Source organism: Trichosurus vulpecula, chromosome 1, assembly GCF_011100635.1.
Source record: "Trichosurus vulpecula isolate mTriVul1 chromosome 1, mTriVul1.pri, whole genome shotgun sequence".
Taxonomy (NCBI): domain Eukaryota; kingdom Metazoa; phylum Chordata; class Mammalia; order Diprotodontia; family Phalangeridae; genus Trichosurus; species Trichosurus vulpecula.
In genome coordinates this window covers 91,421,015-91,448,362 of record NC_050573.1, presented here as the reverse complement: position 1 = coordinate 91,448,362, position 27,348 = coordinate 91,421,015, and the positions used below count along the sequence as shown (strand labels likewise).

The 27,348-nt window shown below is 39.9% G+C and overlaps 1 protein-coding gene across 1 annotated transcript in view; it reads right to left on the bottom strand.

Annotated features, from left to right (window-relative positions):
* The window catches only part of AGO2 (argonaute RISC catalytic component 2), a 175,557-nt gene that overhangs the window by 62,389 nt on the left and 85,820 nt on the right, over positions 1–27,348 (bottom strand). The window contains exon 3 of the mRNA XM_036763392.1: positions 11,818–11,938. Coding sequence (XP_036619287.1) covers positions 11,818–11,938 — 121 coding nt within the window. The remainder of the gene's footprint in view (positions 1–11,817; positions 11,939–27,348) is intronic.

The following is a 27,348-nucleotide window of genomic DNA, read 5'->3' as shown; positions in this document are numbered from 1 at the left end:
TGAACAAAGACTTCAGGCCAGTGGGTAATCTTATTACCATCGAGGGGGAAGCATGATTTTGCTTTACGCAATCATGCTTCTCTGTAGCCTCCTGGTTACTCTTGCAAGGCGTACTTATTGGGCCTGGAAGATTTTGATCAACATATCAAAATGGGGCTTCTGGTTCATGGGTTGGTTACTGTGGAGCCTAAATAAATGTTTTGATTCTTCTGCCTTCTACTTTGAGAGTTTCTTATATCCGGCGGTTCCGAACCTTTCAGACATGTTTATGATCCTCTTTGAGATTATAAACTCTGCCCTCCTGATACACATGGCTAGTGGGGATCCCACACTATGGTTGAAACACACACACAAATGTACAAAAACTTTTGCAAAGTTGGTTCAAGTCACCATTGGTACATGGAATGTGCCCATGCTTATGGACAACATAAAATCCAGTAGACCTGGATAGCTCTTGTGGAGAGAAGAGAACTCAGAAGGTATTGCATCCAAATAGCAGCCCTGAGTTAAACAAGGCTGGCAAATGAAGGCCAGCTTACAAAGTTGGAGCTGGATACACGTTTTTCTGGAATGGCTACAGTGATGAGGAGCACCATGACCTGGCATAGGTTTTGCAATCAAAACTAATCTAGTCAACAAGCTTGTATGCTTCCCAAAAAGACTGAATGACAGTCTCATGACAATGTGATTGTCACTTGCAGGAACGTGGTGCATGACCATCATCACTGTATATGCTCCCACCATGACAGGTCAAAGAAAAATTATATGAAGACCTGGAGACCCTCATCATCCATGTGCTGAAAGAAGACAAACTTGTAATTCTGGGGGAGTTTAATGTCAGAGTAGGCAGAGACTATTAGACATGGCAGGGAGTCCTTGGGAGAAATGGAGTCAGAAACAACAACAGCAATGGCCACTTACTACTCAAAACTTGAGCGTCTCATGATCTTCTCATCACCAGTACTGTCTTCCATTTACCAAAACACAATTAAAACTTTGTGGATGCCCCTCACAGCAAACGTTGGCATCTAATAGGCTATGTCATTGTATGAAGAAACAGATAGGATATAAGAATAACAGAGGCAATGTGTAGTGCGGAGTGCTGGACCAATCAATCTTATCCTCTCCAACCTAAACATTCAATTTCAACAAAAGCGGTGGCCCCAGGGTAAAACGACCACTGTAAAGTCAACAGATTAGAGGGCTTCTCTGTCAACAGTTTGTTGCTAATATGGAGGGAACACTGAGCAAACACACAGTTGGCAACCATGGAGAAGAAAAAGAGTAGGGAGGTTTCAGAGATTTGGCATACAGCATCACATTTACTCATCTGGGCCAGAACACTTGAATTCTTGGCTTAGTAAGAAGGCAGATGAAGTTCAGTTTTACACTAATAGTCTCAATCCAAAGTGCTTTTATGATGCCCTGAAGGCTATTTATGGGACAAAGACTTATGGTACATCTCAACTACTCAGTGCTGATGGGGCCACCTTGATTAGTGATAAGGACATGATCCTGGAGAGATGGGCTGAATACTTCCATGGTATTCTCAAATGACCATCATCAATCAATGTTGATGCCAAAGGCCACATACCTCAGGTTGAAGTCAACCCCTCTCTAACCAAATTTCCAACTGAAGAAGTTTTGAATATCATTAGGCTCTTCCTGTGTGGATAAAGTGCTTGGTGCTGACTCAGTTCTAGTTGAAACTTATAAGGCAAGAAATCCCTTGATCATACAAAAGCTGACTTAAGTCTTCCAGGTTATATGGCAAGAGGTTTTTCCCAGGAGTTCAAGGATGCTTCCATTTTCCATCTCTATAAGGGAAAGGGAAACAGGGGTTTCTCTCTTCAGTCACTGCTGGCAAGATTCTTGGCAGAGTCCTCCTTGATAGGCTCATCCTTCACCTGGAAGATGGTCATCTAACTAAGAGGCAATGTGGCTTCAGAAAGGTCTGAGAAACAGTTGCTATGGTGTCTGCTGCCCAGCAACTGCAGGAGAAATGCCAAGAGCAGAACACAGGTCTGTAGAAAATATTCCTCAATCTGACCAAGGCCTTTGACACTGTTAATCATAAGGTCTTGTGGAAGACAGTGATAAAATTTGATTGTCCAGAGAAGTTCACCAGTATTCCATGTCAGTTCCATGATGGCATGCTTGCATGGATTCTGGATAATGGATTGCACTTTCTCAGTTGCTACTGGAGTGAAGCAGGACTCCCATGCTTTTTTTTAGCACATTTTCATCAATATTGTCAGATGCCTTCAATGAGGATGGAAATGGTCAGCTAATGTACTGATGATAAATTATTTAACTTGAAAAGGCTACAAGCCAAGATTAAAGTAGAGGGAGAGTTGGTGTATGATTTCTTGTTCACAGATGACTGAGTACTCAATGCAGCCTCTGAGGCATCAATTCTCTGCTTCTTATACTGATTTTGGCCTCACAATTAACACCAAGAAAACATAGGTTCTCTACCAGTTACCATCACACCCCATCCCATCCATATGTGGAACCATCAGTTAAAACAAATGGAGAAATTTTGAATGCTGTGAATAAGTTCACTCACCTTGGCAGTATACTTTCCAGGGATGTATACACATAGATGATGAAGTTGACACATGCATTGCCAGAGCTAGCTCGGTGTTTGGGAAGCTCCAAAGGAAAGTGTGGGAGAGAAGAGGTATTAGACTGCCTATTAAACTGAAGGTCTACAGAGCTGCTGTGCTGACCTCACTGCTGTATGCTTGTGAAACTTGGACAGTATACCAGCGCCATGCCAGGAAACTGAATCGCTTCCATTTGAATTGTCTTAGGAAGAGTTTGAAGATCACCTGGCAAGATAAGTTACCAGACACTGAGGTCCTTTCTCAAGCTGAACTGCCAAGCATTCAAACTCTACTGTGGAGAGTACAACTCTGATAGGCTGGCCACATTGTTCAAATGTCAAATATATGTTTGTCTAAAAGACTATTTTTATAGAGAACTCACACAAGGCAAGAGGTTACAGGAAGGTCAGAAGAAGTTATACAAGGATACTCTCAAGGTATCTCTGAAGAACTTTAGTATTGATTGTGGTACATGAGAGACACAAGCACAGGACTGCCCAACATGGTTTGCCCATATCAAAGAAGGTGCTGTGCTCTATGGGCAAAGTAGAATTGCAGTAACTCAAAAGAAATGTGAGATGCACAAATTTACAGCCATCTCACTCCACAAATTCATATGGACTATTTGTACCTGATCTGTGGTAGAGCCTTTCTAGTTTGTATCGGTCTGATCTGTTATAGTTGGGCTCACTGTACCTTGACCCCAACATAGTGCTGTCATTTCCGTCCTCATCGAGAATGAAGGACAACAACCACTATGTGCCAATACACAGGCAACTCTGCTAAGCACTGGGGATATGAAAGGCAAAAAACAGCCCCTGCTCTCAAGGAGCTCACATTTTAATAGGGAGACAACATGCAAAAAACATTTACAAAAAGAATATATTTAATGTAATGGAAACTAATATAAGAGGAAAGGTCCCAGCAGCAGGGGAGAATGGGAATAGCTTCTTATAGAAGGTAGCATTTAGCTGAGTTTTAAAGGAAGACACAGAAGTCAGGAGGAAGAGGGAGAGAGAAAATTTCAGACAAGGAAGATAGATAGTGAAGTTGCCCAGAACTGGGAGATGAAGTATCTTATGGGAGGGAAAAATGACAAGGAGACCAGTGTCATTGGATAGAAGAGTAAATGGAAGGGAGTAAAATATAAGACTGGAAAGGTAGCAAGGGGACAGGTTATGAATGACTTCAAAAGCCAAACAGGAAGTAATAGGGAGCAAATGGAGTTGACTGAATGGGGCTGGGGGATTGTTTTGACATGGTTAGACCTGTGTTTTGAAAAGATCCATTTGACTGAAACAATTTGACAGCTGAGTGGGGCAGACGAGGGTGGGGAAAGACCTGAGACTATGGTATTTCGTAAGAACTGACACCTGGTCTTCTCACCTTGACCAACCAGAAGGCTAATGCAATAGTCTGGATATGCAGAAGCAATGTCAGTACAGAAGGGGAGGGGAACGACATAACAATGACAATAAGAGCTAGGAGGTATATAATCTTTAAAATGTGCAACACATTTAAAAATATTATCTCATTTAATACAACAATCCTGTAAGGTAGTTGCTATTAATTTTCCCATTTTACAGATGAGGAAACTTAGGATAGGACTACTCTGCCTTCTACAGTCTTAATGTGGTGACTGATAGCAGGGTCTAGGGGATTTTGCCCAGGCGCATGTAGCTAATAAATGTCTGAGGCATAGTTGAACTTGGGTCTTCTTGACTCCAAGTCCAAAATTTTATCCACTGTTCCATCTAGCTGCCACAAGAGAAGTTACTAAGTTAGAACTGACAGGAATTGAAAATAGAATGAATACTACAAGATGATGAGAAAGTAAGGAGTTGATGCTGATTATGCCTAGGTTGCAAATTTGGGTGAATGGAGGATGGTGGTAATCTCAATGGCAGTAGGAAAGTTAGGAAGACAGGAAGGGATGAGTTAATTCATATCATATAATTCTATAACTTGTTAAGTATCATTAACAATGGTAGCAAATAGGATTTAGCTTTGGGATTGAAAAATGTAAGAAAAGTTCATGATTATAATTAAATTTCTATAGCAGAGAAAATAACCCAATTCCCCTTTTATCTGAAAACCATTTAGCCTTTTTGTGTGTGCCACAAGGCCCCTTGGGCCACCTGGTTAAACCTATGGATATGCAAGAATAAAGTTTTTTATTGCATAAGTTTGTATACACATATATAATCTATAAATGAATACATTTACACTTATTTAATGCACAAAATACATAGGACTATGAAGGAAATCAGTTATATTAAAACACAGAGGCACTTTTACCCCATCCAAGTCTAAGACATCCCTCCTCAAATCTAACTCAGGATCACTTTAGGATGGACTCAGGGTTGTAAACTTCAGATCTAACATGACTAGAATTAAAATTTCTTTATTTAAATTTTTTTTCTTATTTATTTAATATTTTTAGTTTTCAGTACTGATTTCCACAAGATTTAATTACAAATTTTCTCCCCATTTCTACCTGCCCCCCAATATATTCTGATTGCCCCGTTCCCCAGTCGGCTCTCCCTTCTGCCACCCCACTCCCCCCATCCCCTTTTCCCTTACTTTCTTGTAGGGCAAGATAGATTTCTATGCCCCATTGCCTGTATATCTTACTTCCCAACCTTTTTTTTTTGAACATGTGCTTTTAAAACTTTGCGTTCCAAATTCTCTCCCCTCTTCCCCCCCAACCCCACCATCCCTAAGAAGGCTCAGAATTCAACATAAGCCACACATGTATCATTATGTAAGACACTTCCATAATATTCATGTTGTGAAAGACTAACTATATTTTGTTCCCTCCTATCCTGTGCCCCTTTATTTGATTTTCTCCCTTGACCCTGTCCCTTTTCAAAAGTGTTTGCTTTTGATTACCTCCTCCCCATATCTGCCCTCCCTTCTATTATCCCCCCCTTCCTTCTTTCCTGTGAGGTAAGATACACAATTGAGTGTGTATGTTATTCCGTCCTCAAGTCACATCCAATGAGAGCAAGATTCACTCATTCCCCCTCACCTGCCCTCTCTTTCCATCCTACAGAACTGCTTTTCCTTGCCACTTTTTTGTGAAATAATTTACCCCACTCTCTCTCTCCCTCTCTCAATATATTCCTCTCTCATCCCTTAATTTGATTTTATTTTTACATCATCTTTCCATGTAGGAATGTAAACAAAACAGTTCAACTTTAGTAACTCCCTTATGATTTCTCTTTCTTGTTTACCTTTTCATGTTTCTCTTGATTCTTGTGTTTGAAAGTCAAATTTCCTATTCAGCTCTGGTCTTTTCACTGAGAAAGCTTGAAAGTCCTCTATTTTATTGAAAATCCATATTTTGCCTTGGAGCATGATACTCAGTTTTACTGGGTAGGTGATTCTTGGTTTTAATCCTAGCTCCACTGACCTCTGGAATATCATATTCCAAGCCCTTCAGTCCCTTAATGTAGAAGCTGCTAGATCTTGGATTATCCTGATTGTGTTTACACAATATTCAAATTGTTTCTTTCTGGCTGCTTGCATTATTTTCTCCTTGATCTGGGAACTCTGGAATTTGGTGACAATACTCCTAGGAGTTTCCTTTTTGGGATCTTTTTTCAGGACGTGATTGGTAGAGTCCTTCCATTTCTATTTTACCCTCTGGTTCTAGAATATCAGGGCAGTTCTCCTTGATAATTTCTTGAAAGATGATGTCTAGGCTCTTTTTTTGATTATGGCTTTCAGGTAGTCCAGTAATTTTAAAATTATCACTTCTGGATCTATTTTCCAGGTCAGTGGTTTTTCCAATGAGATATTTCACATTGTCTTCCATTTTTCATTCCTTTGGTTTTGTTTTATAATATCTTGATTTCTCATCAAGTCACTAGCTTCCACTTGCTCCAATCTAATTTTTAAGGTAGTATTTTCTTCAGTGGTCTTTTGGACCTCCTTTTCCATTTGACTAATTATGCCTTTTAAGGTATTCTTCTCCTTATTGGCTTTTTGGAGCTCCTTTGCCATTTGGTTTAGTCTATTTTTTAAGGTGTTATTTTCTTCAGTATTTTTTTGGGTCTCCTTTAGCAAGTCATTGACTTGTTTTTCATGGTTTTCTTATATCATTCTCATTTCTCTTCCCAATTTTCCCTCTACTTCTCTTACTTGGTTTTCCAGATCCTTTTTGAGCTCTTCCATGGCCTGAGACCAATTCATATTTTTCTTGGAGGCTTTTGATGTACGCCCTTTGACTTTGTTGACTTCTTGTGGCTGTATGTTTCGGTCTTCTTTGTCACCAAAAAAGAGATTCCAAAGTCTGAGTCTGAATCTGAGTCCATTTTCGCTGCCTGTTCATGTTCCCAGCCAACTGCTTCACCTCTGAGCTTTCTGTCAGGGTACAACTGCTTGTAGAGTAGACAGTACTTTGTCCCAAGCTTGAGGGGCTGTGCTGCTATTTTCAGAGCTACTTCTACATAGCAAGCTCTGCCACACCAGCACTCCTTCTACCCCAAGAACCACCAACCAGGATTGTGGCCCAGATCAGGCAGGGCAAAGCAGGCTTTGCACTCCCTTTCTAATCTGCTGCTTAATTCCTCCCACCAGGTGGGCCTGGGGCCAGAGGCAACTGCAGCTGTAGTTCTGGAGCTGTGCCACCTCCGCCACACCCCCAGGGAGGTAGTCAATGGAGAACTCCTTTCACTCTGTCCCAGCAGCTTTTCCCACTAACCTTCTCTGTTGTCTTTGGTGTTTGTGGGTTGAGAAGTCTGTTAACTGCCACAGGTCACTGATTCAGGGTGCTAGGGCCTGTTCTGCCTGGCTCCTAGTCTGGTTGGTCCTTGTGCTGCCCACTCTGGGCTCTGCTCTGCTCCACTCCCAGCTCCAGGCGATAGACCCTTCCCAGTGACCATCCAGGCTGTCCTGGGCTGGAGCCCTGCTTCCCTTTGCTATTTCGTGGGTTCTGCAGCTCTAGAATTTGTTCAGAGCCATTTTTATAGGTGTTTGGAGGGACCCGAGGTAGAGCTTAGGCAAGTCCCTGCTTTCCAACTGCCATCTTGGCTCCGCCCCTAGAATTAAAATTTCTAATCTTTAAAATGGAGTCATTTTAGGAGTGGTATACATCTGAGAAGAAACATACGTGCCACATCAAGATAGAAAGAAGATACAGTTGAAGATACACACCTCCATGCTAAGTATTAGAAGCAATCAAAAGTTATTTTCTTGTATCTTTGGATACCAGATGTCTAAGTGGCCCCAAATAAAGGACCCTTTATAAGATAGCTGATTTACAGTCCCTAAAATCTGTTGCTAAGCAGGGACAGGACAGACAGATTTGACAGAAATGTACTCACTGGGTGAAAGATCTGGATTTGAGGTTTAACACACACACGCATGCACACACACACTTTCAAGAGTAGTTTCTCTGTAGTCAGTCTGTAACCCATCAGTACACAGCATATTGTTACTGATTTGAAAAACTAGACTTTTAAAAACTTATAAACTTAAAACCCTTGGACTCTGCCAGCAGTCACCACACTAAAGGCTACAGAAGGCAGAGTAGTCCATAGTAGAGAATTTTTAAGTTTCCTCTAAGTTGGGAAACACTATATAATGCTTATAGAGTTTTTAGGTACCAGGAGGTATCTACTACAGTTAGATCCTTGACAAGTCTTTTTAAAAAAATGAAGAAGCCTTTTATAAATTACCTCCTACTTCATTATTTGTTCAAATCCAAATGTTCACATCACACTAGTTAAAAAAAAAAAGGACAATCATAATCCACACATGCCCTTGATGGCAGCTCCCCATTGGATATAGATAATGGTTGATAAGATACTCCTGCAACTGCTGTCAATTAGCTAACTTCAAGGAACCAGAGAGAAAATATGCAAGGAAGCCTCCTGAACAACAAGCAAAGAGCTGAGGCAGATAAAACTTGGTAGGGGAAGAAATTGGAATGGCCTAGATATTCTTTTGGGGAAGCCCCTTCTTGTTTCCTTCTAAGATTCTATCAGGATGATGCTATGATTAAGGCATCTAAAAATTCCCCCAATACATCAGAAGAAACTTTGATCCAAAGGAAAAGAATTTTATGCAAATACGTGGCATACTGTAAAAGAAAGGAATACTATATATTTGTTTGCCAATCAGTGCTCAAATGAAACAGAAAGGTTTTGTTTTTGTGTAGCATAAATATTAATTAGGAATTTTAATTAGTTATTGTTTCAACAATATGGCTAGCAGCTGCTGTCGGGGTGAAAAACCAACACAAGTACAACAACAAGAAGGCTGCCAACATAGGTTCTTTTGATCTGCTTTACTAAGGAAAGCAATGTTAAGGGTTAACAAGCTTAGTTTAATCCAGCATACAACTATTGCTCACTTAGTTCAGGGGAAAAAGCCAGCACCCTGAACTTCAGAGCAAATACAAACAAATTACAAACAAACCAAACACAATTCACAGTTACCAAGAAAACCAAGTCCGGACATCTGGGCAAGCTGGAGGGCTCTTAACTATAGCTGCCTGGAGTCTCCACATTGGCACACCACCAAGAGTGGGAGCCCTGAGCAAATGGCTCTGTCTTCCCTTTTTTTATACAGTTTCAGACGTCAAACGTCATCTGAGCGACCAGAACTTAGGCTCCTATGATTGGCTCTGGAGTGAGCACCTCTCCTTAGGACCCTGGGAGCTTTACACCCACATAGGCTTAGCACCTAGTAATTAGGGGTTAGGGGCAAACTTGGGAGCAAAGATCTAATCAGGCCTCCCTTAGTTAGCCCCACCTGGAACCCCACCTTAGTTACCAATCCACACCCACATAGGTTTAGCACCTAATAGGGATTTGGGCCTGGGGCTTAGCACCTAGTAAGACTCAATGAAATACACTGAATTAATCAAAGGAAACAAAAGCCAAACTCTTCAAGGATCCCCAACACAGTTATGCTAACATATTTTCTATATTCATAGTCAAAATCTCCACCCCTACCATCCAAACTCATAACCCACCTGCGAAACACTAATCTATTTTTTTCACCAGGACGTATTTTGTTTGACTTTATGCATATGAAACAACCTACTCTCTCAGATACACAGGCTGTCATGTCTATTCTTCACTGTAAACTCCCAAGAAAAAAAAGGAAATACTACTCTCTGTAGCAGTTTGAAGGTTAGAAAGTAATCATATTAAGAGCTAATGCAAGTAAATACAGTAAGAGTGATACTGAACAGTCATTGAGTATAATACTTAGAATGCTACTTGGAATTAACTCCAAGTCAAGTACATTATTACTACCCTTGCCAATGCACCAATTCTAGGGCTCCTAGTCGTCCTGTGCCCTAGTAACCACATGTCTGTGGGTACTGGGAACCAATTATAATCCCCAGTCAAGATTGTCTACACTGTCCCCCCTCAAAAAATGAATAATAACAGAAATATCTTATATCTGAATTGTTCTTTATAATAAAGTGCTTTCCATATAGTCTGGAAATATATTGTGGGCCTCTTGCAGCCTCCTCTGGAATTTTTACCTGTATTTTCAAGATAGTACCAGGTCTACAGAGATGGACTATGCTTCCCCATCAGCCTAGAGATAGCTACTCACATTTTATATACCATCAGACTGCAAGTTTCTTGAGAGCAGGAACTGTTTTGTGCTTTTCTTTGTATCCCAGCATTTATCACAGTGCCTGGTACACAGTAGGTGCTGAATAAATGCGTGTTGACTTGACAGCAGTTAGTTTATAGTTTTTAAAAGCTTCTCTTTAATAAGATGAGATAAAGTCAACAAGAACCAGAGTCAATAAACATTTATTAAGTACCTGCTAGGGCCAGGCACAGTGCTAAGGCCTCAAGCCCTGCCTTCAAGGAGTTTATAATCAGATGGGGGAAGACAACACCTAGGAAGAAACTGAAAAGGGAGGGGGAGAGGGTAACTGGTGCAGGGGCATGAAGTTTTAGGAAATGATCTAAGAAGGTGTTGATTATGGAGTCTAAGAGAGAACAACTGGTTGGAAAACAATTAGGTGAATGCCCTGGATGCCCTCCTCAAAAGGAAGATCTGGGAAGAGCTCCCACACATCCACTCCCACACTGTCTCAGATATAGCTGAGAGAGATAGGCCACCAGGCTCCAACAAGACACAGTACTCAACTCTAAAGTTTTTTTAAACCTATGTGATACAGTGGATAGAATACAGGCATGGACACAGGAAGACTTGAGTTCAAATCTAACCATAGATACTTATGATCTATGTGACTATTGGCATGTCACTTCATGTGGTTTTTTTTTGCCTCAGTTTCCTCATGTGTAAAATGAGGCCAATACTAGTACCTAAATCCCAGGAATGGTATAAGGATCAAATGAGATAACAGTGCCTGGCACATAGTAAGTACTATGTAAATATTAGCTATTATTGTTGTTGCTGTTGTTATGAAATCTGAAATTTCCTTTTCCTTCCATCCCACCCCCTCTTATTGGGTCTTAGAGAATAACTATGATATTTTGTATTGTACATCACTGCTTTTTTTCTTTTAAAAAAAAGTATATATATTTTTGTTGTAATGAAAGAAATGAAGGGGATGGTTTCAGAGAAACCTAGGAAGAATTGCATTAACTGATGCTAAGTGAGGAGAAGCAGAACAATTTATATAATAACAAAGATGCTGTAAAGACAACTTTGAAAGTCTTAGCAACTCTGAACAATGCAACAAGCAATCATGACTCCAGAGGATTAATGAAACAAAGTTACTCACCTCCTGCAAACAAGACCAAGCCTTGTCTTAAAGAAGCTAACTCAAGTACAAAACAGGACCATATCAGAACATACTAGTGTTGACACCTACAGTTGGAATATTTCATGGGTTTAACACAGAATGGGATGAGGAACAATATATAACAATATAAATGTGTGTGTAAGTCCATCAAGGACCTAGGAATTTTTTTAAAGTATAAAAACCAAAGAAAATTTATTAACATCATTAACATAAAATATAGATAGGAGAATCATACTATTATATTGACAATATTAACAGTAAATCTACCCCTACTTCAAAGTATATTTTCATTTCATGATCTTCTTAAGGAGAAGGACTATCTTTTGCTTCTTTTTGTATTCCCAGTGCTTAGTACAGTACTGGCACATAGTAGGGACTTAATAAATAAATGCTTATTGACTGATTTCATAATGCCCTTTAACAATTTATTCAAAACTCACTTTTAAGAAAACTTACTTTATCCCTCCCAATGGGAAGAGGCATTGCTGTATAGAGGTTTTTTCTTCCATCAAATACTGGTTTACGATCCCCAAAGATCTGTGTTTTAAAGTGCTGGACCATATGCTCCACTATTTCTCTGAAACAAAAACAGAAATTTAGGTAAAATGTCAATAAAAATGAGTATCATGCCCCTTATCACCAATAGCAAAGTAAAGTGACATTGTCTTGTAAATGCAATCTTAACCTATTCTTAAAAATCTAACAACCCTGTTAAATTGAGCTGTACTGTTTTAATGTCAGTCAGCAAACATTTAGTCAGCAGCAATTATGTGCCAAGTACTGTGCTAAGTACTGCGGATAGAAAGAAAGACAAATACATGATTTCTGTTCTCAAAAAGCTCCCAGTTTAGTGGAGAAGTCAATATGCAAATAAATATGCACAAGCAAGATAAATATAGGAAAAACTGAGGCTAATCCAAGAGGGAAGGAACTTCCATTATGGACGACTGGGAAAAGGCAGAAGGTAGGACATTAGCTGAATCATGAAAGAAGCCAGGGAAACCAGGAAGTAGAGATGAGAGAGAGAGCATTCTATGCAAGGCAACAGCCAGGAAAAATGCTTAGAGTTAGGTGATGGAGAATCTTTTTTAGGGAATATCAAAAAGGCAAATGTCACTGGATTGTAGTGAGTGTGAGGGAGAGTAAGATATGAGAAGATTAGAAAAGTAGCAAGGGAGCTTATAAAGGTTATGAAGGGTCATTAAAAACCAGAGGATTTTGTTTAATCCTAAAGCTAACTGAGAGCCAGTAGAGTTGAATGAGGAAGGTGGTGATGTGGTCAGAAATGTGTTTTAGGAAGATCAATTTGATGGTTGAGTAGAGAATAGACTGTAATGGGGGACAGACCTGTGGCAGGCAGACCAAACGGCATGCTATTTCAATAGACCAGGCAAGAGGTAATGAGGGCTTGCACCAGGGTGGTGGCAGTGTTAGAAGACAGAAGGCAGGAGAGATTATACAAGACATGTTATGAAGGTAAAAGCAGTACTATTTGGCAGCAAATTATAAATATAAGGTTTAGGGCAGGGGTGGGAACCTGTGGTCTTGAGGCCACAGGTTCCCCATTCCTAGTTTAGGGTGACACCTAGATTGCCAGCATGGGTGATTGGGAGGATGATGGTACCATTGAAAGCAAAAGACAAGTTAGGGAGAAAGGTTTGGGGGAAAAAATGAATTCAGTTCTAGACATATTAAATTTAAGATGTCTATTGGATGTCCAGTTCATGACAGTTAGACAATAGGAGATGTGAGACTACAGGTCAACAGAGAGGTTAGGGTTGGAAAAAATAGATCTAAAAATCATTTGCATAGAGATGATCATTGAATACATGGGAACTAATGAAATCACTAAATGAAATAGTACAGAGTGAGAAGATGACTCTTGACAGAGCCTTGATGAACATCAACAGTTAACTGTAGGTATGCCCCCCAGTGTCATCAATGAAAGATTGATATGATTCAAAGTTCAGCAAAGGAGACTGAGGGAGTAGTCAGATAAGCAGGAGGAGAACTAGGAGAGAGGAGTGTCTCATAAAGAATATTAAGGAGAAGAGGGTGATGAACACTGTCGAAAGCTACAGGGAGGTTAAGAAGAATGAGGATTGAGAAATGGCCATTAGGCAACTAAGAGATCACTAGTAATTCTGGAGAGATCAATTTCATTTGAATGATAAATCTGGAAACAAGATTACAGAGAGTTCATGAAAGGAAGTGGAGGTACCTTTTATAGACAGGCTTCTCAAGGTTAGCTGAGGAGGACAGAGATAGGATGACATAGCAGGATCAAGCAAAATTTAGGATGACATAGCAGGATCAAGCAAAATTTTTTGAGGTGAAAGGTAGGTAGCAGGATAGGAGCTGGTGGATGGAAGAGGATGGGGGCAGATAATGGGGGCAAAGTGCTGGAGAATAAGGAGATACAAAATGATAATGGGGAGGACAGTAGATAGATCAAATGAGGAGTTTTGAGGATGTTTATAGGCAGTAGGGAAGCAGCTAGTAGAAAAGGAGAGACTAAAAATTAGTAAGAGATGAGAGAAGAGTCAATCTGCTGGAGACGATAGAACTGAACGGGTGTTTGCCTTGCAAAAGGGCCAACTCATTATGTGAGACAGGGGTGAAAGGAGATAGTAGTGAAAGGCATCTGTGTGATATGAGATAAGGAGGAAAGGAGAAGAGGGAGTTCTCAGCAAATGACCTCAATTTTTTTCAGGGAAATAGGTTGCAAGATTTTCAGCTGAGAAGATGAAGGAGGTAGGGGAGCCAGGAAGAGGGCTAAAAAGGCTTAGAAAAGGCTGTGTGGTAAGTGGGGTAGTGAATCATTTAGGAAGTATAAAAGTAGAGCCATACTACAGTGAGGGCCCAGATGAGATCATCTAACAGAAACTTGTGCAAAGTTGTGGATCAAATTGGCATGGTTTCATGGTTTTCTCCAGCTTCATTTGGCAGCACATGAGTAGTAGCAAAGGCCAAGGATGGCTGGAATAATCTAAGGATGAGGGTTGGCAAGGCAAGATTACCAAAGGACAACAGAGCAAGGGATTCAAGAGAAGAGGACAACACAAAGTCAATAAGAGGAAGGGGGAAGAGTGTAGTTAGTGATGCATGATGGCCTAAGAAAAAACTAAGGAGTCAAGGGATTGGAGGTCGCGGTGAGAATGAAGAACGTTTGGGGTGGTGTATTAGCAATTTTGATTTGAAGATCTTTCCTACCCATTAACGGACCATGTGACCTGCTTACATCACAGAAAGCCTAGGACGTATGTGGTGGGAGGAGCTTCCTGACAAGAAAAGGAAGTTATGACATAGAAAATGGAGAGAGAGAGAGAGAGAGAGAGAGAGAGAGAGAGACAGAGAGACAGAGAGAGAGAAAGATGTTATGGCTGCTAATGGCCGCCCTTGTGACTGTTAGAACTGAACAGGTTGACTTAACTGTACTGTGAGTTTGTTTTGGTGAAGACCCCAGCAGGGGGTCAGAGAGGTTGTGGGATGGCGAGTTTCCAGGTTGTGATATTGTGTGTGCAATGTTTTACTGCTGTGATAGACTGGATAAATGGCTTGTAGGATATGGTTCTCTGGTGTCTGAATAAATGGTTTGCTTCTTCTACCTTCTATGTAGAGAGTCTTGTATACTTTGCAATACAAAACTACATAGGCGTTTTGACAATTATCATCTACATTTTTATTATTGCCTTACTGTTTCAGGTGGCAAGGCAGGAGAGGTAAAATTATAACAGACTGCGATCAGATAAGGAAATTACAGAGCTCATAAACAAGGAAGTAGAGTGTTTGTGGGTGATGGGATGATTAAGGGTATGACCATCTCTGTGTGGAACTAAAGTGGAATAGATGAGTAGGTCATGGGAAATGAGCAAGTTGAAGAATTGGGAGCTTAGGGTATTTGAGAGAACTCTCTCTCTCTCTCTCTCTCTCTCTCTTACACACGCACACACACATGTGCACGCATGCGTGCGTGTGTGTGTGTGTGTGTGTGTGTGTGTAATATAGAAGTGTCCTTGTATGAGGGCAGGAATTGGAATTGGGGAATAGAGAATGACTGTAAACCAAAAGCTGAGCTTGTTGAAGAAGGAAGAAAAATGTCCTGGAGGTCATTAGAAATTAGTAACCAGAAGCCTGACTGGGAGGGAAGAGGTGGGGGGAGGAAATAAGCATTTATATAGCACCTACTGTGCCAGCCAATATGCTAACTACTTGACAAATATTATCTCATTTGATTAATATGCACTGAATGAACTTCAAAGGAGGGTAGATTATGGAATGATAGTGGTAAAGGGAGAACTTGGAGTGGCAATGGGGAAGGACTTCCTAGCTCTCCTACCATGTCCAATGATTCTGGGATATATGAGTAAAAGCACAACCACTTCTGGAAAGAGTGGCTAGGGAAACTGTGCTATCAGAGTGCAAGAAGGTTTGGGGAGCAAAAAAGGAAAAGATGAAAGCTAGGTTGTTACTTATGGAGCAAACAATCTAGAGAGGACAGGGAAAGGGTTGGGTAGCTATAAAGTGGGACATTAGTTGAGTTCAGTTGTTGCAGGTGGGAATCAGGGAGTAGGGGATGAGGTTTGAAGAGAGGTAGCCAGTTTAGGACTATAATCATGCCTTAATATACAACTACTATCGGGCGGCTGGAAAGCAGGGACTAGCGTGAGCTGTCCGCCGAGTCCCTCCAAAAACCTATAAAAAATGGCTCTGAACCAATTCTAGAACTGCAGAACCCACAAAACTGCAGAGGGAAGCAGGGCTCTAGCCCAGGACAGCCGGGATGGACTCTGGGTGAGGTCTATCCCGCACAGAGCTGGGAACAGAGCAGAGCCCAGCGTGACCAGTGTGGACCAACCAGACCAGTAGCCAGGTGGAGTGTGCCCTAGCGCCCCGAATCAGTGAACTGCAGCAGTTACCAGACTTCTCAACCCACAAACACCAAAGACAACAGAGAAGGTTAGTGGGAAAAGCTTCGAGAGTGGAAGGAGTTCCTGGTTTGGCTACCGCCCAGGGGGCAGAGGAGGTGGGGCAGCTACAGAACTACAGCTGCAGTTGCTTCGGCCCCAGGCCCACCTGGTGGGAGGAATTAAGTGGCAGATCAGAGCAGGAGTGAAGAGCCTGCTGAAGATCTAAGTCCAGTCTGGGTTGGGGGTTCTGCTGGTGTGGCAGAGCTGGCGCAACTCCCCAAGCATGGAACATAGTTCTCTTAACTCCACAAGCAGTCATACCCCGCTGAAAAACTCAAGGGTCAAGTTAGTTGGCTGGGAATACGGCCAGGCAGCGAAAACGCGCCCAGATTCAGTCTCAGACTTTGGATTCTGTCTTTGGTGACAAAGAAGACCAAAACATATAGACAGAAGAAGTTAACAAAGTCAAAGAGCCTACAACAAAAGCCTCCAAGAAAAACATGAACTGGTCTCAGGCCATGGAAGAGCTCAAAAAGGATTTGGAGAAGCAGGTTAGAGAAGTAGAGGAAAAATTGGGAAGAGAAATGAGAAGGATGCAAGAAAACCATGAAAAACAAGTCAATGACTTGCTAAAGGAGACCCAAAAAAATACTGAAAAATATACTGAAGAAAACAACACCTTAACAAATAGACTAACTCAAATGGTAAAAGAGCTCCAAAAAGCCAATGAGGAGAAGAATGCCTTGAAAGGCAGAATTAGACAAATGGAAAAGGAGGTCCAAAAGACCACTGAAGAAAATACTACCTTAAAAATGAGATTGGAGCAAGTGGAAGCTAGTGACTTGATGAGAAATCAAGATATTATAAAACAGAACCAAAGGAATGAAAAAATGGAAGACAATGTGAAATATCTCATTGGAGAAACCACTAACCTAGAAAATAGATCCAGGAGAGATAATTTAAAAATTATTGGACTACCTGAAAGCCATGATCAAAAAAAGAGCCTAGATATCATCTTTCAAGAAATTATCAAGGAGAACTGCCTTGACATTCTAGAGCCACAGGGCAAAATAGAAATTAAAAGAATCCATCAATCGCCTCCTCAAACAGATCCCAAAAAGAAATCTCCTAGGAATATTGTCACCAAATTTCAGAGCTCCCAGATCAAGGAGAAAATACTGCAAGCAGCCAGAAAGAAACAATTTGAGTATTGTGGAAACACAATCAGAATAACCCAAGATCTGGCAGCTTCTACATTAAGAGATCGAAGGGCTTGGAATATGATATTCCAGAGGTCAATGGAGCTAGGATTAAAACCAAGAATCACCTACCCAGCAAAACTGAGTATCATGCTCCAAGGCAAAATATGGAGTTTCAATAAAATAGAGGACTTTCAAGCTTTCTCAGTGAAAAGACCAGAGCCGAATAGAAAATTTGACTTTCAAACACAAGAATCAAGAGAAGCATGAAAAGGTAACCAAGAAAAAGAACAAGAAAAAGAAATTGCAAGGGACTTACTAAAATTGAACCGTTTTGTTTACATTCCTACATGGAAAGATGATGTGTATGATTCATGAGACCTCAGTATTAGGGTAACTGAAGGGAATATGCATATATATATATATATATATATATATATATATATATGTATATATATATATATATACATATACACACACACACACACACATATATATGTTTATGTACATATATATAAGTGAATGTGTATGTATGTATATATGTATGTGTATATATTTATAGAGAGAGAGAGACAGCAGACACAGGGTGAGTTGAAGATGAAGGGAAGATATCTAAAAGAAATAAAATAAAATTAAGGGACAAGAGAGGAATATATCGAGAGCAGGAGATAGGGAGAGATAGAATGGTATCTCGCATAAAGGTGGCAAGAGGAAGCAGTTCTGTGGGAGGAGGGGAGAGGGCAGGTGAGGGAAGAATGAGTGAATCTTGCTCTCATCAGATTTGACCTGAGGAGGGAATACCATACATACTCAATTGGGTATCTTACCCCACAGGAAAGAAGAGGGAAGAAGATTAAAAAAAAAGGGGGGGGATGATGGAGGGGAGGACAGATGGGGGTGGAGGTAATCAAAAACAAACACTTTTGAAAGGGGACAGGGTCAAGGGAGAAAATTCAATAAAGGGGGATGGGTTGGGAAGGGCAAAATATAGTTAGTCTTTCACAACATGAGTATTGTGGAAGGGTTATACATAATGATATACATGTGGCCTATGTTGAATTACTTGACTTCTTAGGGAGGGTGGGTGGGAAGGGAAGAGAGTAGAGAATTTGGAACTCAAAGTTTTAAAAACAGATGTTCAAAAACAAAAAAAAAAGTTTTTGCATGCAACTAGAAAATAAGATACACAGGCAATAGGGCATAAAAATTTATCTTGCCCTACAAGAAAGGAAGGGAAAAGGGGATGGGAGAGGAGTGGGGTGACAGCAGGGAGGGCTGACTGGGGAACAGGGCAACCAGAATATAGGCCATCTTGGAGTGGGCAGGAGGGTAGAAATGGGGAGAAAATTTGTAATTCAAACTCTTGTGAAAATCAATGCTGAAAACGAAATATATTAAATAAATAAATTTTAAAAAAATATATACAACTGATCTCTTTTTTTGCTTTGAGAGACACTGGCTTTATAAATGCACATTATCAAAAGAATGAAAATCAAGTATTTTACCCCAAAGATTGTACATATTGTGAGACACAGAGAATATGTTGATTGCTTTTGCTGAATTACTGCCCTCCCTTTCTATACTTTATTACAAAAGATGACTCCCCTGCATAATAGTGGTGCTAGGGAACATATATGGAAAGGAATAAGACATAAAAACAAACAATATCAATAATAATAATGAGATAGTCATTTCTTTACAGATCCATCGTCACCCTGTGACATTTTGAGTTGAGCTTCAGGAAAGCTTCAAATCAATTTCTTCTACCTACCATGTTCATAGTCATCCCACTTCTATTCAACCTAGAGCAGCTGATATGGTAGCTCCCCTCATTTGTTTTCTACATAATTTCTACCCTAGGCACTGAAAGGCAAGTGTTTTTTTAAAAGTCTCCCTATTTACCACCCAGCCTCCAAGAAATTCCTTACAATGGCATGAAGGCTGCATGAATCTGGCCCAGTCATGTTGTACGATGTTTTGGAAAAGATGGCCTCTGAGATTTTGTGAGCATTGAGGCCTTGCATCCATGTAGAAGTGTGGGAAGAGTTGGAATATTAAAGTCACCTGTGTTTTCCAAACACATACCTACACATACTTGTCAGACTCCAAATAGTTGCCTTGGTGCCAAGACTGCAGGCAGTAAAGACCTTATGAAAGCAATTAACCATTACTTTCAACCAATTCTTTGAGTTCTGACTTGATTCTTTGATCTGATTCCTAACCTTGACTCTTTTTGCCTTAATTTTTCATTCTCCCCATTCCCTGGGACACACTACTAACAATAACAATAATGAAAATGTACATTTATATAATAAAACATAACTGATTTGGAAAATCTCCTAATAATAAACCATACAACATTTATAAAACACAAAGCCCCTACAGTAGCTGTAGAAAGATCATTACTTCCTTATTCCCCCACTCTAAGAGTATGAAATGGGTGTTCTAAGAGCACCTAAACAAATAAAAAACCTACAGAAATATTTATACAACAAGCAGATATGATCTTTTCACTGAGCAAGAATAAAGGTAGCTAATAGGTACACAGCACTGATCTGTCAAACATAACCGGAAGTGGTTCACCATGTGTTAACCACAAAGGAAGGAGTCTAAGAAATAGCTAAGATCTAAGAGTGTAATCAAAAGGCCCTTCGTGGGTGACATACATAAATTCAACCAACAAGATGCCAACAAAGAAGTATCAAACAAATGTTTGAGCCAAGCAGATTTGTTTGCAGAACCAGGAGTCTTTGTACCAATACAAGACATAGATCACTGACACCCAAAATTAGAGAAAGGATATCCTTAAGAACATCATATATCCATTTTGAAAGGTTCAACAGGCAGTTGGTGATATGGGGACAAGAACTCAGTAAACAGACTGGGAGAATAGATAGATCTGGGAGTCATCTACACAGAGTTGATAATTAAAATGTATGGAAATGGATGAAGTCACCAAGTGACAGCAAGTAAAAGATGTGGATGGGGAACAGAACCTTGGAGTATGCTCACATTTAGGGGGTGGGATATGGATGATAATACAGCAAAGGAGACTAAGAAGGAATTGTTAAGGCAGCTAGGAAGAGGAAACCTAGGAGACAGACAGCAATGTAATGGAAGCCCAGAAAAAAGGATATCCAGGAAGAGAGGATGGTTGTGCAAATGAATGGGGGATGGGAGGGGGTGGAGAAGAGAGAGGGAGGGATAGAGCTCCAGGGAGGGAGGGAGAGAGAGGGAGGGAGGGAGGGAGAGAGGGAGAGAGAGAGAGAGAGAGAGAAAGAGAGAGAGAGAGAGAGAGAGTGTGAGACTGTAAGATGTTGCAATTGGTAATTCTGGAGGGAGTAGTTTCAGTACAATGATGAGGTAGGAAGCCATGTTGCAGAGGATTGAGAAGTAAATGACAAGAAGGAAGAGGTGAAAAGTAAAAATAGCTTTTTCTAGGAGTTTATAGTTTGGAAAAGAATGAGGCATTCCTAAGCTATATATGGAACTCATCTGAATTCATAAGAACTCTATTCACCAATTGATAAATGCTCAAGGATATGAACGGGCAGTTTTCAGAGGGAAAAAAAATCAAAGCTTTCAAGAACCTCAAGAAAACTGCTCTAAATCACTATTAGACAAACACAAATCAAGACAACTCTAGGATATCACATCATAGCCATCCGAATGGAAGCAGTGACAAAAACGGAAAACAACAAATGCTAGAGGCACATTAATATACTATTGATGAAGCTGTGAACTGCTTCAGCCATTCTGGAAAGTGATAGAAATTATGTCCCCAAAGCTATTAAATTATGTATAGGCTTTGACCAAGATATTACTACCAGGTTTCCAACCCAAAAAGATCGAAGAAAGAGGAAAAGGCCCCATATGTACAAAAAATACTTAAAGCAGCTCTTTGTGGTGTCAAAGAACTGGAAACTGAGAGAGCACTCATTAGTTGGCAAATGGCTAAACCAGTTATGGCACATGAATGTGATGGATACTTTTGTGCTATAAAAGTGATGAAAGGACAGTTTCAGAGAAACCTTCGAAGACTTGTATGAACTGATACAGAGTGAGATGAGTAGAACCAGGAGAAGAATTTATAGAGTAACAAAAGTTTAAGGACAAATCACTTTGAAAGGCAAAGAACATGATGAATAAGTATGATTCCAGAGGACACATAATGAAGCATGTTAAAATTTCTTGACAGAGGGAGGATGAACTCAAGATGCAGACTGAGACACAATTTTTATGCCTAACCTATGTGGAAATGTGCTTTGCTTGAGTATGGATAGTTGTTAAAAGGGCTTTGTTTTTTCTTTTTTTCGGGGAAGGGGAATGGGGAGGTGGGAGGAAAAGAAGGTGGATTCTTGTTTGAAAATGGAAGAAAAAAATGAAAATTAGGACAATGATGAGTGGAAGATAGAATCTACAAAGTTTGAGTTGTGTTTTTTTTTTTTAAGGGATAGGGGAGACAAAGTCATTCCCTTCCTCAAAAGGACTTCTGATCCCTCTATCCCTTCATGATTCTCCCAGGCCATCACTCCTGTTCTGATGATATTTTCTTCAGAATTTTGATCTTATAATTAGCCAGTTCTGGTTTACTATGGCTCTTATTTTAGAATGAGTTCCACACCTGTCCCATGTTTTGCAACCTCTCCATCCCTTAATTACCCCTACCATGAAAAAAAATGGATGGTTGATAAAGCATTTATTAAACTTTTATTTATTGCCATGTGCCAGGCACCATGATCAGCAATGAGAGATATACAAATATAAGTAACCAGAGCAGTACATTGTCTCCAAGAGTTTTGTTTGTTTGCTTGTTTTATTTTAATGGTGGCTAGGAAAAAGGAAACACAAATGGGAGTTAGGAGGTGGGGGAAGGAGCAGGGTAAGGATATGGTTTGGAAACAATTAAGATCTGAGTGCTGGTATGGTCAAGATAAAATGAAAGCTCACCTATCAGAGTTCAGCATTCGAGGGGCAAAATCCAAGGACCTAGTGGGATGTCAACAGGCATTTGTCTCTTTTACTTTTTCTCAGGTAAAGGTTGGCTCCACTACACATTTCTGTTTTCTAATTTCAACTAAGCCTTCTTTGCTTCAAAGTAATCTTTTTACTCTTCCCTAATTGGTCATTCCTTTTCTCAGTCTTCCTGTATCATCCCCTCTGCCCACACTCAGCAGAGGACCTTGTAAAAATATAGACTATCTGCTCTGTTTCTTTTTCTGTTCCATTCTATATCTAAGAACGCTTCATCATCATTTCTCATCTCTAGGGAAGGAAGGAAAGGAAGGAAAAAAATATAAATTTTAAAGTGCCTATGTGCGAAGCCCTGTACTAAGTGCTCTACAGATCAGATATCTCTGCTGATCTTCACAACAATCCTATGAGGTAAGTGCTATTATGATCCTCATTTTCGAGTTGAGGAAACAGGCAGACAGTAGTTAAGTGACTATTCCAGTATCACAAAGCTAGTGACACTAGTTTAATACACTAGTCTTAGGCTACATGTGAACTCAGGCGTTCCTGACTCCAGGTCCAGCACTGTATTAGCTGCTTCTCCAGGGCTTCATCCTGGGATTAAGAGATTGCCTTCCTTCTCCCCAAGGCCAAGTCCTCTCTACTGATGTTTAATCCTGTTTCCCATCTTCTCTTCCAGCAACTTGGCCCCACAATTATTTCCTCCTTCTAATATTCTTTCCCTCCCTATTGACTTGCCCCTTCCCTGCTGCCTATAAATATTCCCAAGCCTCCATTTTTCAGAAACCTTCACCTGCTTCATAGCACCACTCCTCTTTACAGCCAAACTCTTAGAATATTCCTTGATTCTACTTCTCAATTCCTTTGCTTCTGGGTTCTTACATCGACCCTGTCAGGTAAGTGCTATTATTATTATTCCCATCCTTGACAAGGTAATTCTTGACAAGGTGATTCAAAAAGAAGTTATATGAATTCCCAGGGTCACACTGCTAGTAAGTGTCTGAGGTGGGATTTGAACTCAATTCATCCCGACTCCATTCATGGAGCCACCTAGTCACATCAGTACACCACAGGAACCTGGGTTCATATGAATGTATGACACAAGGTAGAGAAATAAAATAAGACAGAACCCTGATGATTCACACTCTGTTCACTATTCAAACAAGTTTAGGTAGTGGCTCTAGCCTAACTCCAAATCCTAAATTTACTTCAGTTTCACTCCTACCCTTGGCCCTCTTCCCAGAGTCACACCTACACCAGTCAGTCATTAATTTTTGAAAGACTGTTAGCTTCTAAGCCCTGACTTTGGACCTAACTCTGCTCTCTCGACTGCCTTAATTTTGAACTTTAAGGTGATGAAATTGGATTAAGCAGACACATTCACTGTCCCCTCCTCCTCGTTGATTCATGACAGAAACACAGTTTTTGTTTTTGTTTTTTGCTTTTTGGCAGGGCAATTGGGGTTGACTTGCCCAAGGTCACACAGCTAGTACATGTGTCAAGTATCTGAGGCCGGATTTGAACTCAGGTCCTCCTGACTCCAGGGCCACTGCTCTACTCACTGAGCCACCTAGCTGCCCCAGAAACACAGTTTTAATGACCAAAATAACATTTCCTGGAAACTATATATTGACTCTCTTAGTAGAAAGTAAGCTTTTTCAGGGCAAAGACTGTCTTTTTAAAAATTTTATTGGCAGCTCTTAGTGCTTTTTCATTCCCTCATCTATTAAAAGAAAAAATTCTGCTGTTAACTTCACTGAACTTTTTGAGACACTATACACTAAAAGGATGCATTTTAATGTAGGGTAAGATAATAATTTGAAGTTTACATTAAACAAAATCTGATAAAATTCACTTCAATATATGTAGCCACCCCAATATCTTTCTCCCTGTCACAAAACAATGAACATATAGGAAATGTCATTAAAGGAAGCTAGAAGGTACAATGTATAGAGAGCTAGGCTTTCAACCATGAAGACCTGAGAGTTTAAATCCCATTTCAGACACTTACAAGCTGTGTGACCACAGGCAAATCTTTTCTTCATCTGTAAGGCAAGGATGATAATAACACTTACCTCCCAGGTTTGTTGTGAGAATAAAACAAGATATTTGTAAAGTGCTTTGGAAATTTTGAAACAATATGTAAATACTAATTATTAGCATCCTCCTCCTTCCCCTATTCCGTATCACATCATAATGTCTAAGAGGCCAGGGACCATGCTCTAACTAAACCCTTTTCCCTAGCACCTAGCATGTTAAATTATGCAGAGCAGGAGTTGAGAAGCTTAAAAGAAAGCTCAATTGAATTAGGGCTCAGATACATGTACATACATGTATATATACACACACACACACATATATCTATCTATCTATATCTATATATTCCAATAAGGGTTAACTTATCATTATTAACAACAACAACAATAACAACAAGCATTTATATGGTGTTTTGACGTTTGCATGGTACACTGAGAGGTAAGTGCTATTATTATCTCCATTTTACATATGAGGAAACTGAGGCAGACAGCCCTTAAGTGATTTATTCAAGGTTGCACAGCTAATCAATTTCTTATTCCACATGCAAGATCCATAAAGATAGGAACCATGTCATACGTAAATTCTGTATCACCCACAATGCTTATTACTGAATAAATTTTTTTAATTGAATTGGAGTTCAGTAAGGGATATGATTTGTCAATAAGGGTCTGGGCAGATTCATAGAAATGGAGAATTAAATGAACCTTAGCGATTATTTATTCTAAGTTTCTCAGTTTAGGAGTGCCAAGTAGTGGGTACAGGCAGAACTAGAATAAGGATATACTGCTGTTAACTTCTAGCCCATTGTTTTCTTAAAAAGGAGATTAACTCCTGGATGCTATATTCTGAACTCTTTCAAAAGACTTTCTAGCAGAAAGATCAAACATAAATTGATGCTATTGAAAAACTTCATTTAAAGGCTAATCAGTTATTTGAACTATTGAGAGCACTGCCATATTTTTAAGTCACCCAATTTTGCAACTTGGGAGTCTACAGACATGTTTTTCCCCCCTAAGAATGAAAAGAAATATACATATAAGATTTTCCCATATGATTATAAATATTTGGACACTGCTTATCTTGCTCAATTTGGCAGAGGAAAACAATGTAAAGACATTACTTTTACTTTATCCTTCGTTAAAGTCTTACTAGGATAATAGGACTTTCAATCAACAAGCATCTGTTATATCACACGTTTCCTCTTTAGATATGGTGATGACCTGAGTTTATGAAAGACTAAGCCAGGGACATATGAATTCCTACATGTCCTACCCTCATGGAAAGGCTTTTAGTGAAGGATCACTGACAAAATATTTAATGTCTTAGCATAACTAAATTCTGAGAACGTTTTCACCAAAAGTTTTGCTACCTTACAAACCCCTAAAGTAACAAGTTATAGATGAAGGGGAGGACAGAGGGAGACAAAGGAAGGAAAAGAGAATTGAGAAAAGGGGGAAAGGGGGAGAAAGAGAGGAATGGAAAGAGGAGGAAAGAGAAAGAGGAAAAGAGTGGAAGAAAGAGAAACAGAACCACCACTCAGGTATGATATGAAGGATTTCAATCTATTTCCACCAACAGCTATCCACAAGGATGACTGAAGTAAGAAGTATCCATTGTCAAATGAGTGAGGTAAGAAAACTAATATTAAATTGGTGTTAACTTTATTTTGCTAGCTTCTTAGCCTCTTTGCCTAGGGCTGCTTTAACACTAGATGCATAAAAGATTTGGTCTCTATGTCCTGCAGGTCTAAAACCTTAATAATCAGGGATAAGGACTTGGAAAATTAGCCCAAGCTTTTCAAATGGGACAGGAAATGGACACCACAGAGCCAATTTAAAAATCTATATCAGACAAGAGAACAAAAGAACAGTCAGCCTCAATATATTCTCTGACGTTGGGAGGCATACTAGGTTAAGGTTAAGATTTAGGTTAAGGTTAAGGCTAAGTTAGGAACAGAAAGTAACTTGATGAATATACAGGACTCAGGCATGGAAGATTAATACAAACAGAAATTATGCATACCCTAGCTGGCTATCAGGTACTTCTTGTCTGGGTACCCTCTCTCTTATTCAATGAGAAGGATATCATCCAAGTATTCTTTTTGCAGAATTCTTGAGGCGTTCAACTACTAGTTCTTCTTGTTCCATCAGATTTCACATCCTAATGTTATAGAACAAGAACCTCCAATCTATCTTTTCAAAATGGTAAAATAAGTCACAATTATATAGAGCATTTTATGGTTTGTAAAGTCTTTTCCTTATTGCAGATAGATGGTGGGTGTTTGTAGTCTGAAGCATGCTAGCAATAATGACTTGTAGGTTAGACATGGCATGAAAAATGATATCATCAAGGACATATATGACAAGAGAAAGGAGGTGGGCTGGCCACCCATCGAGATTAAGTGACAGTCAAATCTAATAGTGCACACAAAACGTTAGAGGCACAACAGAAAGGCAGCCATGGAGAGTAACAGGTAAAATAATCACAGAGGTTGAGAAGGTATGGAAGGATTTTGGTTTGCAATGATAATGATTATGATGATGATGATGATGATGATGACAGCTAGCATTCATTGAGCACTTTAAGTTTTGCAAAATGCTTTACATGTTATTTCATATGGCCCTCACAACAATACTGTAAAGTAGATGCTACTATCATCTTCGTTCTGAAGATGAAGAAACTGAGACTAAGAGAGGGTACATAACTTTTCCAAGGTCACACAGCTTGATGGATCAAAATCAATTGTTCTTTCCAGTACCCCTCTTTTTCACAACAACTGTCTTTTGGTATTTTCAGTTCAGGAAGGTATGCCCTTACAGTAGATGTCTCCACATTCTCTCCCCTCACTCACTACATCAGCTACTTCT